The sequence below is a fragment of the Phoca vitulina genome, unplaced genomic scaffold (assembly GCF_004348235.1).
Source record: "Phoca vitulina isolate PV1807 unplaced genomic scaffold, GSC_HSeal_1.0 scaffold33, whole genome shotgun sequence".
Classification (NCBI taxonomy): Eukaryota; Metazoa; Chordata; class Mammalia; order Carnivora; family Phocidae; genus Phoca; species Phoca vitulina.
The window spans coordinates 22,384,483-22,404,163 of NW_022589736.1; the positions used below are offsets into that span (position 1 = coordinate 22,384,483).

The 19,681-nt window shown below is 36.1% G+C and overlaps 1 protein-coding gene across 1 annotated transcript in view; it reads left to right on the forward strand.

The window, feature by feature from the left end:
• The window catches only part of MLLT10 (MLLT10 histone lysine methyltransferase DOT1L cofactor), a 223,303-nt gene that overhangs the window by 162,112 nt on the left and 41,510 nt on the right, over positions 1–19,681 (forward strand). Inside the window, exons 12-13 of the mRNA XM_032425848.1 lie at positions 2,901–2,945; positions 3,787–3,819. Of these exons, the coding sequence (XP_032281739.1) occupies positions 2,901–2,945; positions 3,787–3,819 (78 nt within the window). The remainder of the gene's footprint in view (positions 1–2,900; positions 2,946–3,786; positions 3,820–19,681) is intronic.

The following is a 19,681-nucleotide window of genomic DNA, read 5'->3' on the forward strand; positions in this document are numbered from 1 at the left end:
GAATTTCACTGATGGAAAAAAAATACATTGCTTCCATCAGCTTGCAGTAATGGTAATATCTTACATTTGAGAGCACCTAACAGTTTCTGAAGAACTCTTTAATTACTATCTTATTTGTTCCTAAGAACAATCTTGTGAAATAGGCAGGGCAGCTACTATTACTTTTGTACTTTCTCCAGTTTTATCACAACTAGGATATACAGCAGAAGTAGAATCAGGTACTTATGATGGGATTGTCTTAAAATTGTTAGAAGCATTCAAAATTTTATCATGACATATTCATAGTAGCATGTACAAAGCAAGGTATTTATTCTAGGAATCTCAGGTCCTGTCAGAATAGAAACCCAGAAAACTATAAATTCCTTGCCTGATCAGTGGTTTGGTTTGTAAGATTTTTAATGTAATAAGTTGAAGTACATCCTCTTAAGTGATTTACTGTTACAGTGACTTGTACAACTTGAATTGTTTTAAGTGGCTTCTAAAGGTTGTAAGTTTTGGTGTATAGATTATGTTAAGCTTTTAATTGAATTCTTCCTATATATTCTTTTGAGATCTTAAAACAAGTAGGACTTTTGGAACATTGAAAATTAGTACAGCATTTGGAAGAGTTGACATGTTGTATTTGTCCTTTTCCTTTTTCCTATTTATCTCAACCATATTATGGGAGTTTATAATTTACTAAAGTGAAAGTTTATGAAGAAATTTTTTTCTTCATAAAAATCAACATCTTGTTATTTTCTCTGAGAAAAATCTGGTATTCATTAAATGATTAGTTGATGATTTAGCATTAACTTATTTTCTTTCGGTATACTATGTCCTTTTGAGGCTTGCCTGTTTTTTTAAAATCTTAGTCTCTAGTTCTTTAATATAATGTGGTCATACCTTTCCAAGTTAAGATACTTGAAATCTGTTTCTGTGATGGAATTCTTTAGTGGTGATAAATGCTATGAAAGGAGATTCTGGGAAGGTAGTTCTTTGATTCTGACCCTAAGTATTTCATGATAAAGTCTTACAGATTTCAGGGAGATAAGTTATTAATGAATAGATCACTTCAAGAGAAGTTTGTTCTGGCTTCTGAAATATGAAGGTTATGAAAGTTTAACTTGAGCCCATGTGACTGTGAATTGGTTGTTATGAAATACATCATATCTCCTTAGGTTAATAAAATGAAAGTGAGACATCTTTCCCTGGTAAGATATTTTAATTAGGAATAGACTGATTCTGTTAACAAATAAGGGAATCATAAAGATCCAAAGATAAATCTAATAAACTCACAAGAGTAACTAATACAGTATTGTAGACCAAGGAGTAGATACAGTTATTGAACATACTTTAAACCCATCTTAATGACTCAGGTTCATGATTTTTATAAAAATTAGTTATATTGGGTCATAAGTGAAAATCATATAAGATATTGGGTGCTACTAAGACTAAGACCATAATGTACCTTGCAATTTGTTTCCTTGGAAAATCCTCTGATTTTTGTTTTCTTCCTTGATGATTTGAAAATTTGCTGGCCCTGTACCATGGATGTCTTTCTACAAAAGTCCCAGATCAAAGGGCAGAATAGCCATATTTCAGTTTTTTCCCCGTTGAAAAAAATCCTTCTATTACTATGAATGTCCTTTGATTATTTTTTGGTACTATTCCAAACAGTTAACCGTTTCTCTGTAATGTACCATGTCAATCTCTTCAGTAGCCTTCACTCCCTTTTAAAATACCACTTGAATTTGTTAATGATCATTAAAGATGGCAGATTCTTCCACCATGTTACAGTTTTGAGTGCCATCTGGAAAGGACTTATACTAAACTGGTGTAAAGGTTTGATTCTTGAACAGTATCTAATTATTTTTTTTTTTAAACAAACATTAAAATGATTAAAAGTGAGTCCTGGCTTGCTCTGCCTTGCTTTGTCTTTCTTATTTCAAGTCATTTGGAGTGGGCCCATGATTGGAGTTGACTTCTGAGATATGCATACGGGTAGATGTGTGAGTGATGGTTGCCTCAAAGACTTTCTTGTACACATGGGTTCTAGAAGTCATGTTTTTGGTTAAGTAGTATCCAGAGTAATTCCAGATATTCTTCTTGTAAGAAAAATTGGACCAGTAGCGTTAGCCACAAAGGAATACCTGTTGTTTCCAGGATTAGCAGGCGAGGTCCTTTGAGTAACAGACTTGGTCAGTTTTATCAGTTATTTTTTCCTTTGGAATGTCATATAGAAATTTATTTTTCATTTTCTCAGCAGCTTTTGCTTTTAGCAGTGTTTTATTGCTTCATGTCATCCTCTGCTTGTTCTCCTCATTTGGGGGGAGCAAAAGAGTAAGAGTAATGGTTTATTCCTTCATTATTGTCATCAAAAATGAAAGGTACAAAAAAGTAAGCGGAGCGTAGTTTAACAAGTTTTATACTGTTATATAATAGTCGTAGATTACTGCTCAGTTTGTATAAACTGAATAATTTCCGTACTTGAGTAGTAATTTAATTGACCACTGAATTCAGATGTTTTTGATAAATTGTTCTCATCTAATGAATTATATAAAACACATTAGTGTGTTGCTAACTATACTCCCTCTTATTATGAATCTGTTTTTTCTTAGACACTTGTCTTGCATATTTATTTGTAAGCCCTTATGTCTTTTCCTCATTCTTTGCACACACATGCACATACACAAATTCCCATACTATCCCATTTAAAGATTTATGAGAATTCCATCACCTTTGGTCCTTCTACCCATCACATCCCAGGTACTGGCTTGTAATTTCTGTTCCCATCGTTCTGTTTGCCCTTCTCAGCTAGACTTTTGGGTGAATGTTTCCCTGTTTTTCTGGCCTTTTTCTTTTTCTATCCTTGAGTCACTGGCAAATTCTTGGCTGATTTCCTTTCTCCTCCCTCCCAACAGAAATTTCCATGCAGTATCGGCATGATGGAGCTTGTCCAACAACTAGTAAGTTGTCGAACTGGGTTGGTAACCCAGGCTTTTTGACTTCTACTTTAGTGTTTTTTTTCTATTATATTATGCCACCACTGATCCTCTAAACTTCGAAATGCAATTGGTTCTTAAAAAATAGATATTTTTTCTCCTACAGAGAGAACTTGCTGCTTGTCCTGTGTTCGGGATCCATATTAGAGTCACTGTGATCAAATTTTAATTATTTTTGGGTTTTTAATATGGTGCTTCAGTTGCAGAATTGTGACTTCTGTTCCTATTGAAGTAATATTTTCAGTATTTGGTTTCCACTAATCTTAATGTTCACATAATTTTTTCAATATTTGTATCTTGGCATTAGATATCTTTCTTGCTTCGACCTCTATATATGTTGAGACTATTATACTGAAGCCTAGGAAATTAGAATGATCAGGTTGGATAATAAAATGAAGTTTTTCTTTTTAATAAATATTGCTGAGTGTAGAATTGTTGAGGTAGATTTACCTATACAGAATTGCATCATATCAATACTTTTACCAAGAAAGACATTACAGAGACTATTAAACGTCTTTTTAAAAGTAATTTTACATATATATTTATCACTAAGAAAATTTGTCACCATTATGACAATATAACATTTTACTTAAATTTATTAGGTGATAGATTGGCAAATGAAACACAATATTTAGAAATTTATACATGTAAAAACTGAGCCAAACTTGCAGTTTTAATGATTCAAACAATGATACATAATAGACTTATTGAGATTTTATTATACTGATTCAGTCTATGCCTATGTATTTCTTCTGTGTGTTTGAGAATGATCTTAACCTGAAGTCCTTTTTTCCTTACTTAAAAGCTTTCTCAGAGTTGCTGAATGCAATACACAATGGTAAGTTTTATTAGAATCTTCTCTGGTGGTTCATTTATCGCAAAGGTTGCCTTTTATAGAGAACCCCGATTGAAAGCTTGCATGTTCTATTGATAAGATGAAACCCAGCTCTGCTGTGAGTCAATTGTTCAGCCCCTTAGTGAAAAGTTTTTGTAGGTTGCCTGCAGGAGAATAATAGGTCAGTACAGTTCATCAGTTTAGCTTTTACTGTTTCTTTGTAAGGCAAAATGATAATAGTGTTGTTCTAACTTTATGAAGTCTTTTTTCTATTTTTGTAAATAGTTTTTCTAGTTCTTTTGAGCTCTCTTTTGGCAGTGCAGTTAGTAATTGGTACCTACGTCAGGAATTAGCTGCTTCTTCCACAGCTTGAAATGTGAATTTTGGGGACTTAAAAAAATTAATGTGTATAATACTTTTATTATCTTGCCCCTATATTTTATATACTGAATAAATGGAAGATAGCCTTTTAGATGATGTCTAATTTGGAACCAGGTTTTTACCGGCGAGTTGCATTTTCTGCAGAGTTGGGTTCTAAAATCAGGATATGGGACAAAAATGCTAGCTTTTTTCAGTTTTGCAGTATAATTATAATGAAAGTCATTTTTGCAGAAATGTTTGAGCAGTTCTTCAATTTTAAAGAACCTTCTTTAATACTTTAGTGATCAAAAAAAATTGAGCTTAATGTCTTCTTTGTTGTTTTCCATTATTAACTTACGTAACTTATCTGTTCAAGATAGTTTATGTGATCCCAAGAAGTTTCAAGCACATTTTTATTAACTTTATGAAATCTTGCATATTTTGGTAATGTAGTTTAACATAGTCGATTTGTGTTGTGTTTGGATTATATTGTCAGATGTTTACAAATCTACAGCTAGCTCTAAGAGACTAATGGCATGATGAGCAGACAGACACTTGTGTTGATTCTGAGGGTGGGGGTGGTCAAGATGGGAAACCCATTTTACAGATGATCATTTTATTAATGAGTACATTTATTTATAATTCTTGCTTCCCTGTGTAACCTGGAACTGCAGAGTCTCAGATAATGAATTTTCCAGATAACATGGAGCTCTTGAACATTAGGTATCTATAGGAAAAGGGATTGGAAGCATTCTTGAAAATAAACTAAATATGTTACCATTCTTTGGTGGGCAAGAATAAAAACAGAAGAGTTTTTAACATCTTTTTCAGTTTGCATAGTTAAATCTTACTCTTTAATTTTGGAGTATTAGAATTTAGAGACATGCTGAAAGTTTGAGCAAAGTGTATAGTTGGAATAAAAGGAAAGTAGATATTGTGGGGAGCAATTGTGAATGAATTGCCACATAATCCTCTACCATTATTAGCTGACAAAGTACGGATTGTGTCACTTTAATGGGACAATTGTCATGTTTTTCTGTATGGGTGAATGAAATTAATGTCATGGGATTAATACAATGAACACAGATTTTCTTTAAAATTTTGTGTTTTACGGATTTTATCTGAGAGAAAACATATGGTAGTGTACTCAGATACTTGTGTGTTCTTAGTCACATAATCTAGAAAAATGAAATAAATAATGGACTTTTATATTTTTCTTTCTTTATTTTATATCTAGAAGTTTATACCTTTTGACCTCCTTCACCCATTTTGCTTCCTCTCCCCCTCCCGTTTCCCCAGGCAGCCACCAATCTGTTCTCTGTATTCATGAGCTTGGACATATTTGGGGTTTTGTTTTGTTTTAGATTCCATGTATGAGATCATACGATATTTATCTTTTCCATCTGACTTACTTCATTTAGCATAATGCCCTGTAGGTCCATTCACATTGTCACAAATGACAAGCTTTTGTTCATTTTTATAGCTGAATAATATTCTGTTGTATGTATATATAGCATATTTTTGTTACCATTCACCCGTTGATAGCCATTTAGGTTGTTTCCATGCCTTGGCTATTGTCAGTAGTGCTACAGTACACATGGGGTGCATATATTTTCTCAAATTAGTATTTTCATTTTCTTCAGATAGATGTCCAGAAGTGGAATTGCTGAATCATATGGTAGTTCAACTTTTAAATTCTTGAGGAACTTCCAAACTTTTCCATAGTGACTGTACCATTTTACATTCCCATCAACACTACACAAAAGGTTCCCTTTTATCCACATCCTGGCCAACACTTAACTATTTCTTGACTTTTTGATAATAGCTATTCTAACAGATATGAGGTGATATCTCAGTGTGGTTTTGATTTGCATTTCCCTGATGATTAGTGGTCTTTTTTTTTTTTTTTTTTAAAGATTTCATTGATTTACTTGACAGGGGTAGTGAGAGAGAGAGCACAGACAAGGGGGAGCAGCAGGCAGAGGGAGAAGCAGGCTTCCCGCTCAGTGGAGAGCCCGATGCAGGGCTTGATCCCAGGACCCTGGGATCACGACCTGAGCTGAAGGCAGATGCTTAACTGACTGAGCCACCCAGGAGCCCCCTGATGATTAGTGATCTTAAGCATCTTTTCATATACTTGTTGGCCATCTGTATGTCTTCTTTGGAAAAATAGCCATTCAGGTCCTCTGCTTATTTTTTATTAAGATTGTTTGGGGGTTTTCTTGCTTTTGAGTTATATGAGGTTTTTTTTTTTTTTTTAAGATTTTATTTACTTGAGAGAGAGCACAAAGAAAGCACGATCGGGGGTTGGGGGGGAGGGAGGGAGAAGCAGACTCCCTCCTGAGCAGGGAGCCTGACATGGGGCTTAATTCCAGGACCCCAAGATTATGACCTGAGCTGAAGACTGACACTTAACCAACTGAGCCACCCAGGCACCATGAGTTAATATGAGTTTTTGAAATATATTTTGGATAGTAACCCCTTATCAGATACAGATTTGCAAATATTTTCTCCCATTCAGTGCATTGCCTTTTTATTTTGTTGATGGTTTCCTTTTATGCAGTACCATTTTATTATTTTTTAATGCAGTACCTTTTTAGTTTGTTATCCTTTACTTGGGGTTTTGTTTTGTTTTTGTTTTGTTCAAATCCAAAATATCATGACTGATGTCAAGGAGCTTACTGCCTATGTTTTCTTCTAAGAGTATTATGATCTTATATTATTCAAGTCTTCAATCCATTTTGAGTAATTTTTGTGTACAGTGTAAGGTAGTGGTCCAGTTTCATTCTTTTATATGTAGTTCAGCTTTCCTAACACCATTTATTGAAGAGACTGTCCTTTGTATATTCTTGGCTCCTTGTAAATAAATTGACCCTATATGCATGACCCTATATTTTTGGGGCTCTTCATTGTGTTTCATTTATCTATGTGTCTTTTTATGCCGACATCATACTTACATAATAGATCATCATACATAATTGATTATTATGGCTTTGTAATGTAGTTTGAAATCAGGGAGTATGAAGTCTCCAGCTTTGTTCTTTGTTCTCAAGATTGCTTTGGCTATTCAGGGTCTTTTGTGGTTTCATACAGATTTTGGGGTTATTCTACTTTTGTGAAAAATACTATTGGAATTTTAATAGGGGATTGTGTTGAATCTGTAGAGTGCTTTGAGCAGTGTGGACATTTAAACAATATTAGTTATTCCAATCCATGAGTATGGAATATCTTTCCATTTATTTGTGTCTTCAGTTTCTTTCATTGATGCCTTACAGTTTTCAGTATACAGATCTTTCACCTTCTTGATTAAATTTATTCCTATGTATTTTATTTTTGATGTAATTATAAAGATTTATTTTTTTGAGAGGGAGAGAGTGTGCCGGTGGGGGGAGGGGCAGAGGGAGAGAGAGAATCCTCAAGCAGACTCTCCGATGAGCGCAGAGCCCAGTGCAGGGCTTGATCCCAGGACCCTGAGATCATGACCTGAACCGAAATCAGGAGTTGGTCATTTAACTGACTGAGCTACTTGGGCGCCCCTGGGATTGTTTTCTTAATTTTTCTTTCTGGTAGTTTGTTTTTAATGTATAAAAACACAACAGATTTTAGTATATTGTTTTTGTATCGTGCCACTTCACTGAATTTGTTTATTCTAACAGGGTTTTTTTGGTGAAGTCTTTAGGGTTTTCTGTATATCATATATCATCTCCAAGTAGTGACAGTTTTACTTCTTCTGTTTCAGTTTGGATGCTTTTAATTTCTTGATAATTGCTCTGGACTTTTTTAAAATTTAAATTAAATTAAATTAAAGATTTATTTATTTATGAGAGAGAGCATGAGCAGGAGGAGGAAAGGGAGAAGGAGAGAGAATCCCAAGCAGACTCCTTGCTGAGTGTGGAGCCCTACAGGGAGCTCAATATGACGTGAGCCAAAACCAAGAATCGGGCACTCATCCAACTGTGCCACCCAGGCGCCCCTGGACTTACATTTTTAATTGCAAAGACAAGCATGGGAGTGATACCTGGTGAAGTGATACTTTGCCTATGGTGGATTGAGGGAGAATCACTTGGATTTAGTTGGAAAAAATCCATGTTTATGTTTTCTCTTTTTTTCAAGTGTTAGCTTCTCTTTTTAAATTGTTGTAAAATATATATAAAATTTGCCATTTTAACCATTTTTAAGTGTACATACATTTCAGTAGTGTTAAATATATTCACACAGTTGTACAACCAGTCTCCAGGACTTTTTCATCTTATAAAACTGATACTCTGTAGGGGCGCCTGAATGGCTCAGTCGTTAAGCGTCTGCCTTTGGCTGAGGTCATGATCCCAGGGTCCTGGGATCGAGCCCCACATCCTGCTCGGCAGGAAGCCTGCTTCTCCCTCTCCCGCTCCCCCCACTGTGTTCCCTCTCTCGCTGTCTCTCTCTCTGTCAAATAAATAAATAAAAATCTTAAAAAAAAAACAAAAAACAAACTGACACTCTGTAGTTAAACAACAGCTCCCATTTCTCCCTCCCCCCCCTGCGCAGGGCAGCCACCATTCTACTTTCTGTTTGTATGAATTTGACTGTTTTAGATACTTCATATGAATAGACTCTTACCATATTTGTCTTTCTGTGAATGGCTTATTTCACTTCGCATAATGTCCTTAAGGTTTATCCATGTTATGGCATGTATCAGAATTTCCTTTCTTTCTTTTTTTTTTTTTTTAAAGATTATTTATTTATTTGAGAGAGAGGGAGAGGGAAGACAAGCTGGGGGGAGGGGCAGAGGGAGACGCACACTCCCGGTGAGCAAGGAGCCTGATGGGATCATGACCTGAGCTGAAGGCAGACACTTAACTGACTGAGCCACCCAGATGCCCCCAGAATTTCCTTTCTTTTTAAGGCTGAATAATATTCCATTGTATATATATACCATCGTTTCATTTATTCTTTTATCTGTTGAGAGACCCTTGGGTTGCTTCCACCTTTTGATCATTGTGAATAAGCTGCTTTGAATGTAGATGTGCATATTATCTATTTGAATCTCCGTTTTACCCGGAAATGCAATTGCTGGATCATATGGTAGTTCTATTTTAAAATAGAGTGTCATGCTGTTTTTCATAGTGGGCGCACCATTTTACATTCCCACCAACAGTGCACAAGGGTTCCAGTATTTCCACATCTTTGCCAACACCTATTATTTTGTTTGATTGTTTTTGTTATAACCATCCTACTGGGGATGAGGTGTTAAATGTTAGATTTTACTTTTTTTTCTTTATTGAGTATTGTCAGTGGGAAAGGAAGAGAAAAAGAATTTACATTTCATCTTACTCTTCTATATTCATTTTCTGTGGTTGCTGTAACAAATTATTGTAAACTTCAAACAGTATAAATTTATTATCTTACAGTCTACAGGTTAGAAGTCTGGCATGGACTCACTGGGTTAAAATCAGGGTGTTGGCGGGCTTTGTTCCTTTTTTAAGGTGCTGGGGAGAATCTGTTACCTTACTATTTCCAAATTCTAGAATCTGCCTGCCTCCCCCCCCCCCCCCCCCCCGCATGGCCCCATCCTCTGTCTTCAAAGCCAACAGTGTTGGGTGGAGTCTCTCTTAATGCTTCTGCCCGTCTGATTCTCAGATTCAAAGTTTATGGCAACTTGGATGATTTCATTGGGCTCTCCCAGACAATCCAGCACAGTCTCTCTGTTTCAGGGTTCTTAATTTAAATACATTCGTTTAGTCCCTTTTGCCATTTAAGGTAACATTCACAGGTTTTGTTTTTGTTTGTTTTTTTCTTTTTAAAGATTTTATTTGACAGAGAGAGACACAGCGAGAGAGGGAACGCAAGCAGAGGGAGGGGGAGAGGGAGAAGCAGGCTTCCCGCCGAGCAGAGAGCCCGATGCGGGGCTCGATCCCAGGACCCTGGGATCATGACCTGAGCCGAAGGCAGACGCTTAACGACTGAGCCACCCAGGCGCCCCATATTCACAGGTTTTGGGCATTAAGGCATGAGCATCTTTGAGAAGGAGGGAGGCATTATTCTGCCTACTATATCTGCTTCACGGTTATTTAACTGCCTTACTACAAGAAGGTATTACTGGTTAATCTAACAAGAAGAAATAACAGTATAAATATTTATATACCCAATATAGGAGCACCAAGAATATAAAGGAAATATTAATACAGTAATAATATGGGACTTTAACACCTTATTTACATCATTGGATAGGTCATTGAGACAAATTCAGTAAGGAAACATCAACCTTAAACAACACATTAGACTGGATGGACTTGAACAGATAATTTATAGAACATTCCATTTTATTTTATTTTTATTTTTTTATTTTTTTTTATTTTTTATTTATTTTTTTTTTTAAAGATTTTATTTATTTGACAGAGAGAGAGACACAGCGAGAGAGGGAACACAAGCAGGGGGAGTGGGAGAGGGAGAAGCAGGCTTCCCGCGGAGCAGGGAGCCCGATGCGGGGCTCGATCCCAGGACCCTGGGATCATGACCTGAGCCGAAGGCAGACGCTTAACGCCTGAGCCACCCAGGCGCCCCTTTTATTTTTATTTTTATTAAAGATTTTATTTATTTATTTGACAGAGAAACACAGCGAGAGAGGGAACACAAGAGGGGCAGAGGGAGAGGGAGAAGCAGGCTTCCCGCAGAGCAGGGAGCCTGATGCGGGGCTCGACTCCAGGACCCTGGGATCATGACTTGAGCCAAAGGCAGACGCTTAACGAGTGAGCCACCCAGGCGCCCCGAACATTCCATTTTAAAAACAAAAATGTATACTTTCTTCTCAGGTGCACATGGAACATTTTTGAAGATCAGATGTTAGGCCATTAAACAAATCTTAATAAATTTAAGAAGATTGAAATTATATCACACATCTTTTCAGACCGCAGTGATATGAAACTAGAAATTAATTACAGGAAGAAAACTGGAAAATTCACAATTGTGTCAAGATTAAACAGCATTGCTACTGAATAATTAATTAATGGGTCATTGAAAAAAAACAAAAGAGAAATAGATACCTTGATAAAAATGGAAATGTACCATACCAAAATTTACTGGATGCAGCAAAAACAGTTTTAAGAGAAAAGTTCATAGCAATTAATGCCTACCTCGAGAAACAAGAAAAATGTCAATATAACTTACTCCTCCAGAAACTAGAAAAAGAAGAACAAATGAAGTCCAGAGTTGGTAGAAGGCAGGGAATAACAAAGATTAGAAAAAAACAAATTAGAGACTTAAAAAGACAAAAGAAAAGATCAATGAAACTAAGACCTGGTTCTTTGAAAATACAAACAAAATTAATAAACCTTTAGACTTACCAGTGTGGAGTTTTTTCTTGAGTTCCAGGCTCAATTCCAACAATCTAATAAATCTCTGTTCCTCTTATATTCCCATTCAAAGCCTGCTTCTTTTCTTGTGTTCCTTATCTCTGTGGGGATTTAGTCACCTAAATCAGTTATGCTAGGTAGTTTAGTTTAACTAAACTCTGCCTTCTCATTTTCTTGGTTGTCATTATTATTTTTAAAGGTTTTTCCTGTTCTTCATCGCTTGTTTTTTCCTTTATATTTTCACTGCCTCTACTTGGGTATTTCTGCAATAACCTTTCAGCAACCTTCTAACCTTCATTTCATTATCTAGTTGATTCTCTAGGTGCCACCAGAATCAGTGGCTTATTTAAAAATGCAAATCAGATTGTGTCATTGTCTTACTTAAATCCTTTAAGAATTGTCTGGTATTTATGATATAAAATTAATATTTTTTAGAATGGCATGTGGAGTTTTTCATAATTTGCCACTTACTAGACTCTCCAGTCTCATCTCTTCTTTTCAACTTTATATTGCATTAGTATAACCTACCTGTAGTTTCATTCTGTACTATTCTCTGCAAAATCTATAGTTTAGACTTTGGTAGTGTCTACTGGTATGATCTTCTTTCTTTATCGACTGAAAGAATTTAAAAGTAAGCATAGTTGTGCTCCTGCAAAATTTTTTTTGACACCTTTTGGTAGAATTATTAATTCTTCAAAAAATGCCACAAACTTCTGGGTTCTCATACAAGTGTTCTAATGCTCTTTTTTCAGTCTATATCTACTGCTTCTGTAGACATTTTTTTTTGTTTCTGTGATTTATATCTTAGTCATATTTGTCTCACCTTTGTTAAACAACAACAAAAAGTTTTCCATTAGACATTTGAGGCTCTGAAAAGTTTTAAAGACTGGATTATATTCATTATTTATTTCTCTAGTATGTGATGGAAAATGTTTTATTATATAGAACCTCATAAAATTAAAATGTTACTTCACTGAGACTTGTTTAAAGAATTCAATGAAGGTATAAGAGCCAAGGAAATATCGTGTATTAATTGTCATAGGTGTTGAGTGTTAAACATACATTCTAATTTGATATTTCTCAGAGAGGATCTTAGGACTTAATGGTGGTGGTTCTTCTGGTTTGTGTGCATATAATATTACACAAAATTTTGAAATTGGTGCTTTCTGATAAGGAAATTATCATCAATACAAAGAAAAATAGTTTTAGAGAAACACTTAAACCACTCTAAAACAAAACAGAACAAAACAAATTAACTGCAGTGGGATGAATTTTAGGTGACCAGAGAAATTCAGGAAACATAAGAGTTAGAGAAGTAATACTAAGCTTATTGTCTCAATAAAGGAAAAAGAGAACAGGTGGGAGAAGGATACAATGTAAAAATCTTGTAGTAAATTTTGCAAACTTTTAAGGCAATTTGGAAAGACAGAATAGTCATATAAATATCTTAAAGATTTATTTATTTGAGAGAGAGCCCATGTGCAACCAGGGGAAGGGGCAGAGGGAGAAGGAGAGAGAGAATTTCTAGCAGACTCCCTTGTGAGCACGGAGCCTGACATGGGGCTCGATTCCCTGACCCTGAGATCATGACCTGAGCTGAAATCAAGAGTCAGATGCTTGACTGAGGCACCCAGACACCCCTCCTTTAAATTTTTTAAAGAATAATATATGGAGGGATGCCTAGGTGACCCAGTCGGTTAAGCATCTGACGTCGGCTCAGGTCATGATCATGGGGTCCTTGGATCAAGCCCCACATCAGGCTCTCTGCTCAGTGGGGAGTCTGCTTGATCCTCTCCCTCTGCCCCTCCTCCCACTTGTGCTCTCTCTCTCTCACAAATAAATAAATGGGATCTTAAAAAAAAATAAGAATATATGAAGGGTAAACTTTAAATAGATGCCCATGAAGTGGAGTGCCTTGCGTTTCGTGCCATTTCGTTTTATGGTGGTGCCTTGGAACTAGCCAGCTTGACTAAGAGATTTTAGATTTCATGATGCTGCTAAACTGTAAGTGTGACTTCTTAGTTTCATTTAGTAGGTATATTTAAAATGCTTATAATGATGAAACAAATAGTATGTTTACAGGGATTGTAGTTTGCATTATTATTTTTTTTAAACAGCACCCACGTGAGCGGGGCAGGGGGTGGAGGGAGGGGCAGAGAAAGAGGGAGAGAGGGAATCTCAAGGAGGCTCCACGCCCAGCACAGAGCCCAATGCGGGGCTTGATCTCAGGACCCTGAGATCATGACCTGAGCCGAAGTCAAGTTAGATACTTCCTACTGAGTTACCCAGGTGCCCCCATTATAGTTTGCTTTTGTAGTCCATTTGAAAACTAACATATCATTTGTCTGGTTTTCATTGTTCTGTTTCAGGTGTGATTTTACTCTAATGGTTTTTAGGTTGTTTAACAATGTATTTATTAACAATGTATTTATTTACATTGTTTTTCTTACTAGACTATAAACTCATTTAGAGTAGTAGGAGTTGGGTTTTATTCATCTTTATTTCATTGGCATTTAACTCATCATCTACTTGATGTTCCATAAATGTTGAATGAATAAATCATTGTCAGTTGCTACACAGTCCTGGAAGAGGTTTCATATATTCTTGGTAATATATTCATTTTCTTTGGGAATTAAACTTCGCATTAGGTAGTTCTTGTTTCTCTCAGAGTAGTAACTTGGTTCTTTGCTGCAATAATAGAATTTGTTCATTCGTTTGTCTTGGCAATTCTCATTTTTAATACAATTTTGAAATAGTAGATTAAAGTAGCTAAAGAGCTTAGATCTTTATTCACCAGAAGTATATTGCTAATTGATTTCTGTGCCCTATTTACTATGCTTTTAAGTTTTCTTTAATTATGGTACTTATAGTTTGTCACGACCATGCTCATTAAACAAATCTCATTTGATGGAGGAGGCAAAGTAATGTCAACCAATTATTCATAAATATCTGCTATAGGATTGAGAATAAGTATGAATGCTAATTGATTTTACGGGTGAATGTTCTTCCTCAAGAATGGAATCCTACTCAGGTTTGTCATAATAGTTTGTAGGAAACTAGATCTTTGTTCTTTACATGTGTCCCCTCTTCATTTCAGGGAAGCATTAAGAAGGTAGGGGTCTAAGAACAGAGATGAGCAATTCTCAGGCATAACCACATCCTATTAGTCATTTGAGATTCACTATACATAATGAGATATTACTGATAGGAGAAGTTGTTACTATGAACAGTGTGGAGATTGAGAACCATTGATCTAGATCATTCTAGATCTAATTTCTTTTTAATCACAATGGACTTGATTTTCCTTCTTACTTGATATAGTTGAGGTATTCTGTATGTTTATACAATACATTGTTACATTCCAGGGTGCAACAAATGCTACTGTTTGTTCCTGTGCAGGAAGGAATTTGACTAATACTATATATCCTTGCTAAGTAGTTTAAGACAGGGGCGCCTGGGTGGCTCAGTCGTTAAGCGTCTGCCTTCAGCTCGGGTCATGATCCCAGGGTCCTGGGATCGAGCCCCACGTCGGGATCCCTGCTCATCAGGAAGCCTGCTTTTCCCTCTCCCACTCCCCCTGCTTGTGTTCCCTCTCTCGCTATGTCTCTCTCTGTCAAATAGATAAAATCTTTAAAAAAAAAAAAGTAGTTTAAGACATATATGATAGATAAGACAGTAAGACTTTTTCCGTTTCAAATCAGCCAAGCTATTTGTCTCTTGGATCACTCTTAAGTTTCTGGAAGATAGGCTTCAGAGACTCCTAAGTGATAAACACAGCAGTATATTAACATTTGGATGGTGAATCAGCCACTGGGGAGAAAAAGTAATTTTCAGTATGCATGTTAACTACTGCAAAGCAAAATGAATTTATGTGTCTCATTGAAACTGCAAGAGAGACAGAACCTGAAAAGTGAAGGGATTAGTGTAAATGGAAATGAATTTATAAGAATTACTTTTAATTAAATGGTAATGCCATTAACAGTCTATTTAGAATGCTGCCTTTTTTTATTTTAGTGAAAACAAATTGGTAATGATTTTTAAATTTTCCATAGTTTTGTGGGTTTCTTTTTTTTTTACTTTAACCCCCCCCCTTTTTTTGGACTTTAACCCCCTATAGTGTCTTAAGTTTCTCAACTTATACCTGTCATGGTAGTTTTTAGAAACTGGTTATTAAAAATTAAAAATTAAAGTGTGTCTTTTCTTTAGACAGAGATGACAATTCTACACTAACAAAGCAGGAACTTAAATTTATAGGTATGTACCAAATTGAAGTATGGCTTTAAGGGTAATAGTGTTAAATTAATCCTAATGTAGCTTGGAAACCTCCCCATATAAAGCAATAGTAGGGATCTCTAGTCCCAAAAATGATAACTGAGAGGAATTCTCCATGATTCTGGATGGTTGGTGGGATGAACTGTTACCCTGTTCTTATTATTGTACTTGTTTGGATTTGTCATATTGCCTAAGATATGGTAGGGTGGGTTTTAGGATTTCTAAAATTATTTACCTGTCAGAGTCTAGATGCCTAGGTCTTTGATTTTTAAGACCACTTTTTACATCTGTGACCCTTCTCTCTCACTTAGGGAAAGAAGAATCTGAGACCATATTCTATGATTTATAATTTCTAATTCTGTATTTTTCAAATACTTCTGGATCAGTTGAGAGTGTGTGTATTCTGTATCCACTCTTAACCAGTTAATGTATGCATCTACTGCACCCCTTTCCCTCCCCTAAAAACCTCAGTTTCACATATTAATAAAACTAGTTTTGCAAGCTAGGAGTACCTGCACTATGGAACTTTTCCTTCTCAACAGTTTCTTAGCCTTTTTTTCATTTGAAAAGTATAAAGATCTTTCTGTATCTAAAATCATGGTCATTTACTTTGGGGAAATAATTGACTGCAAATGGATCCTTTCAGGAACATAAAATCTAACAGGAGGATAAATATGTATATAAATAATTTCAAGACATATAGTTATAACTTCTTTAATCTACAGTATAAAAAGAGTTCAAGGTCAGGGAAACTTACTTTTAGCTGAGGGAATGAGCTGTCAAGATAATGTAACATTTTACCTGATGCTTAAAGAAGGGTTAATGTGGAGCTATTTGGAGATAGGGATCAGGGCTAGACTCGCAGTCCCTGGAATACAAATAGCACAAGCAGTGACACATAGGTGTGTAAAGTGATGGTGATACTGATATTTGACATGAAATATATGAAAAATAATAGCCTTAGCTACTAGCCAAAGGAGTTGAAAATAGTTGGTAGTTGGGAAATACTTGGAGTTGGGCGAAAAAAATAAAACCTGTTGTTAAGGAAGATTCATCTGGCTGTAGCTTATAAGAATATTGAAAGGAGCTATAAAACAGAGAAACCAATTAGATTTTTGTTACAATCTAGCCGAATGTATTGAGGGTTTGAGTGAAGGTAATGGAAATCAGACTAGTAGGACATATATTACCCAAGAAGAACTGGTAGTAATTATCAATAAATTGAATGGCAGTAGCTGGGGAAGGTGGGTATTCATTTGCCAACAAGCTGTTTAGGTAGAGATGTTTAGTGTGCAAATGAATAGATGAGGTTAGAGTTTGGGCATGAAGGAGACTTGGAAGTAAATCCATATAGGGGGTAAAATAAACTGTGAGGTTGGTCATGGCTAAGCAAGGTTGGAAGAGAAAACAAAGAGGTTGGATCAGGTTTATTTTAAGATAGAAAGTCTTAATAGGTGGAAAGGAGGACTCTGGAAAAATAGGTTAAGATGCAAGAGATGAGTATTTGATGAACCAAGGAAACTGGACAGATGAGGTGAACAAGTAGAAAAGTTTAACTTGAAGACAGAGGGAATAGCTGTGGAAACATTCAGCATAAAAGAAAAAAATTAGTCTGTTTAACCTCTGTAATTTGGGGTTAATGAATGTTTAAGTTAGTAGAAACTTTAGAAGTAGGTTTTCCCGCCAAAAGAAATGATTACTTTCAGGTGTACATTAATAACTTGAGTGTGCTGGGGTGCCTGGGTGGCTCAATTGTTAAGCGTCTGCCTTTGGCTCAGGTCATGGTCCCAGGGTCCTGGGATCGAGCCCCGCATCAGGTTCCCTGCTTGGCAGGAAACCTGCTTCTCCCTCTTCCACTTACCCTGCTTGTGTTCTCTCTCTCGCTGTCTCTCTCTCTCAAATAAATAAATAAAATCTTAAAAAAAAAATAACTTGAGTGTGTTTACAAAAGGGTTGTCCTGTGAGTGTACTTGAGAAAAACATTTTATTGATTACATAATAGTGATAAATAATGATGCCTATATATGTAAAAACTATGCTTCTGAAGTAGTTACTCTCTTTTGTAATGCTCAGTGTTTCCTGAGAAGTTATCTCCTTTCTCCATGTATTCTTTATCAAGACTGTGTCTGTCTTTCATTCTGTTCTCTGCCTACTCCTAACTGAATCAGTCACCAAGTGGTACCTTCTAAATATTTTTTCTAATTAATTTGAAGGTTCCTAGACATGAATTTTTATATCTAGTTTATTATTTTCAAAATCCCACCTCACAGCTGTGGGTTGGCTCGGATCCTTATCGTCTTCTCTCACAGATTGTTGTATTAGTCTCCTTTTGGTTTTGTCAGTATACCTGGAGTTAATCAGGTGGACTGACTCAAGCCAGTATGGGAGAAGTGAAGAATGTCACTTAATCATTTGTGATTAAAACATTATTGTCAAGAATGCCAAATGTTGCTTATCTTATTCTTTCTTAAAGTAATCTTGGGAAAACAAGTTATAATTGGGAAATTACTTGGTGAACCTGACATCAGAATATGGACAATTAGTTAGATCATGTTTAAAAATTATTACCATCTTTTTTTTTTTTTTTTTTTTAAAGATTTTATTTATTTATTTGACAGAGAGAGACACAGCGAGAGAGGGAACACCAGCAGGGGGAGCAGGAGAGGGAGAAGCAGACTTCCCGCAGAGCAGGGAGCCCGATGCGGGGCTCGATCCCAGGACTCTGGGATCATGACCTGAGCCGAAGGCAGACGCTTAACGACTGAGCCACCCAGGCGCCCCTAAAAATTATTACCATCTTGATAATGTTCTTTTTCTCTGTATAATGCAATTGATTGCTTTCTTAAGTAGCTTCCTTTCACATTAATTTCTAGTCATGTGTTTGCAGAAGCTATGTCCCAAGTTACCTTGATGATTAAACCTACAGTTAGAGACCATGACTTACATGGTGAGCTGGTTCTATAGATGGCCAATATTACTTGTTTGACACTCAGAGGGTCATTTTATTTAAGGATCTCTGGATATGTATATGTGCCTATTCCTGACAGAACAGTATTTTTATATAATAACAGCTAGGTATTTACCGTTACGCTTCTCAGACTCTTTGTCATTCATTATGCTTGTAATATTTGGAGCAACTAATATTTTCATTCAAAAGGTATATGAAGGGACGCCTGGGTGGCTCAGTCGGTTAAGCGGCTGCCTTCAGCTCGGGTCATGATCCCAGGGTCCTGGGATCAAGTCCCACATCAGGCTCCCTGCTCAGCAGGGAGTCTGCTTCTCCCTCTGCCTCTGCCCCTCCCCCTGCTTGTACTCTCTCTCTCTCTAGCAAATAAATAAATAAAATCTTTAAAAAAAAAAAAAAAAGAAAAAAAAAAAAACAAAAGGTATATGAAAAACTTATATTCAAAGTTGTTTCTGGGTGTGTCAAGATTTAGGAGACCAGAAATATTTTTTTAAAGGTTTTATTTATTTATGTGAGAGTGAGCGAGAGAGAAAGAGAACACACAGAGGGAGAGGGAGAAGCAGACTCCCCGCTGAGCAAGGAGCCCGATGCAGGGCACATCCCAGGTCCCTGGGATCATGACCTGAGCCGAAGGCAGACACTTAACTGACTGAGCCACCCAGGTGCCCAAGACCAGAAATAAATATTTAATTCATGTTGGCAGTAATAGAAAATCTGATTTTCTACCCGGATCAGTCCTAAAGAAACTATGGAGAGAAGGTAAATCCGTATAATGAACGTATAAAAGATATGAGGGAAGATAATAATAACTTGAAACAAAGAAAATATTTAAAAGAAATAAGTAGAATTTTAGATATGGAAAAGTGTAATTGTCAAAGAACACAATAGATGGGATAAATATCAGTGGATACAGTGAGGAACAAAATAATAAATGGGT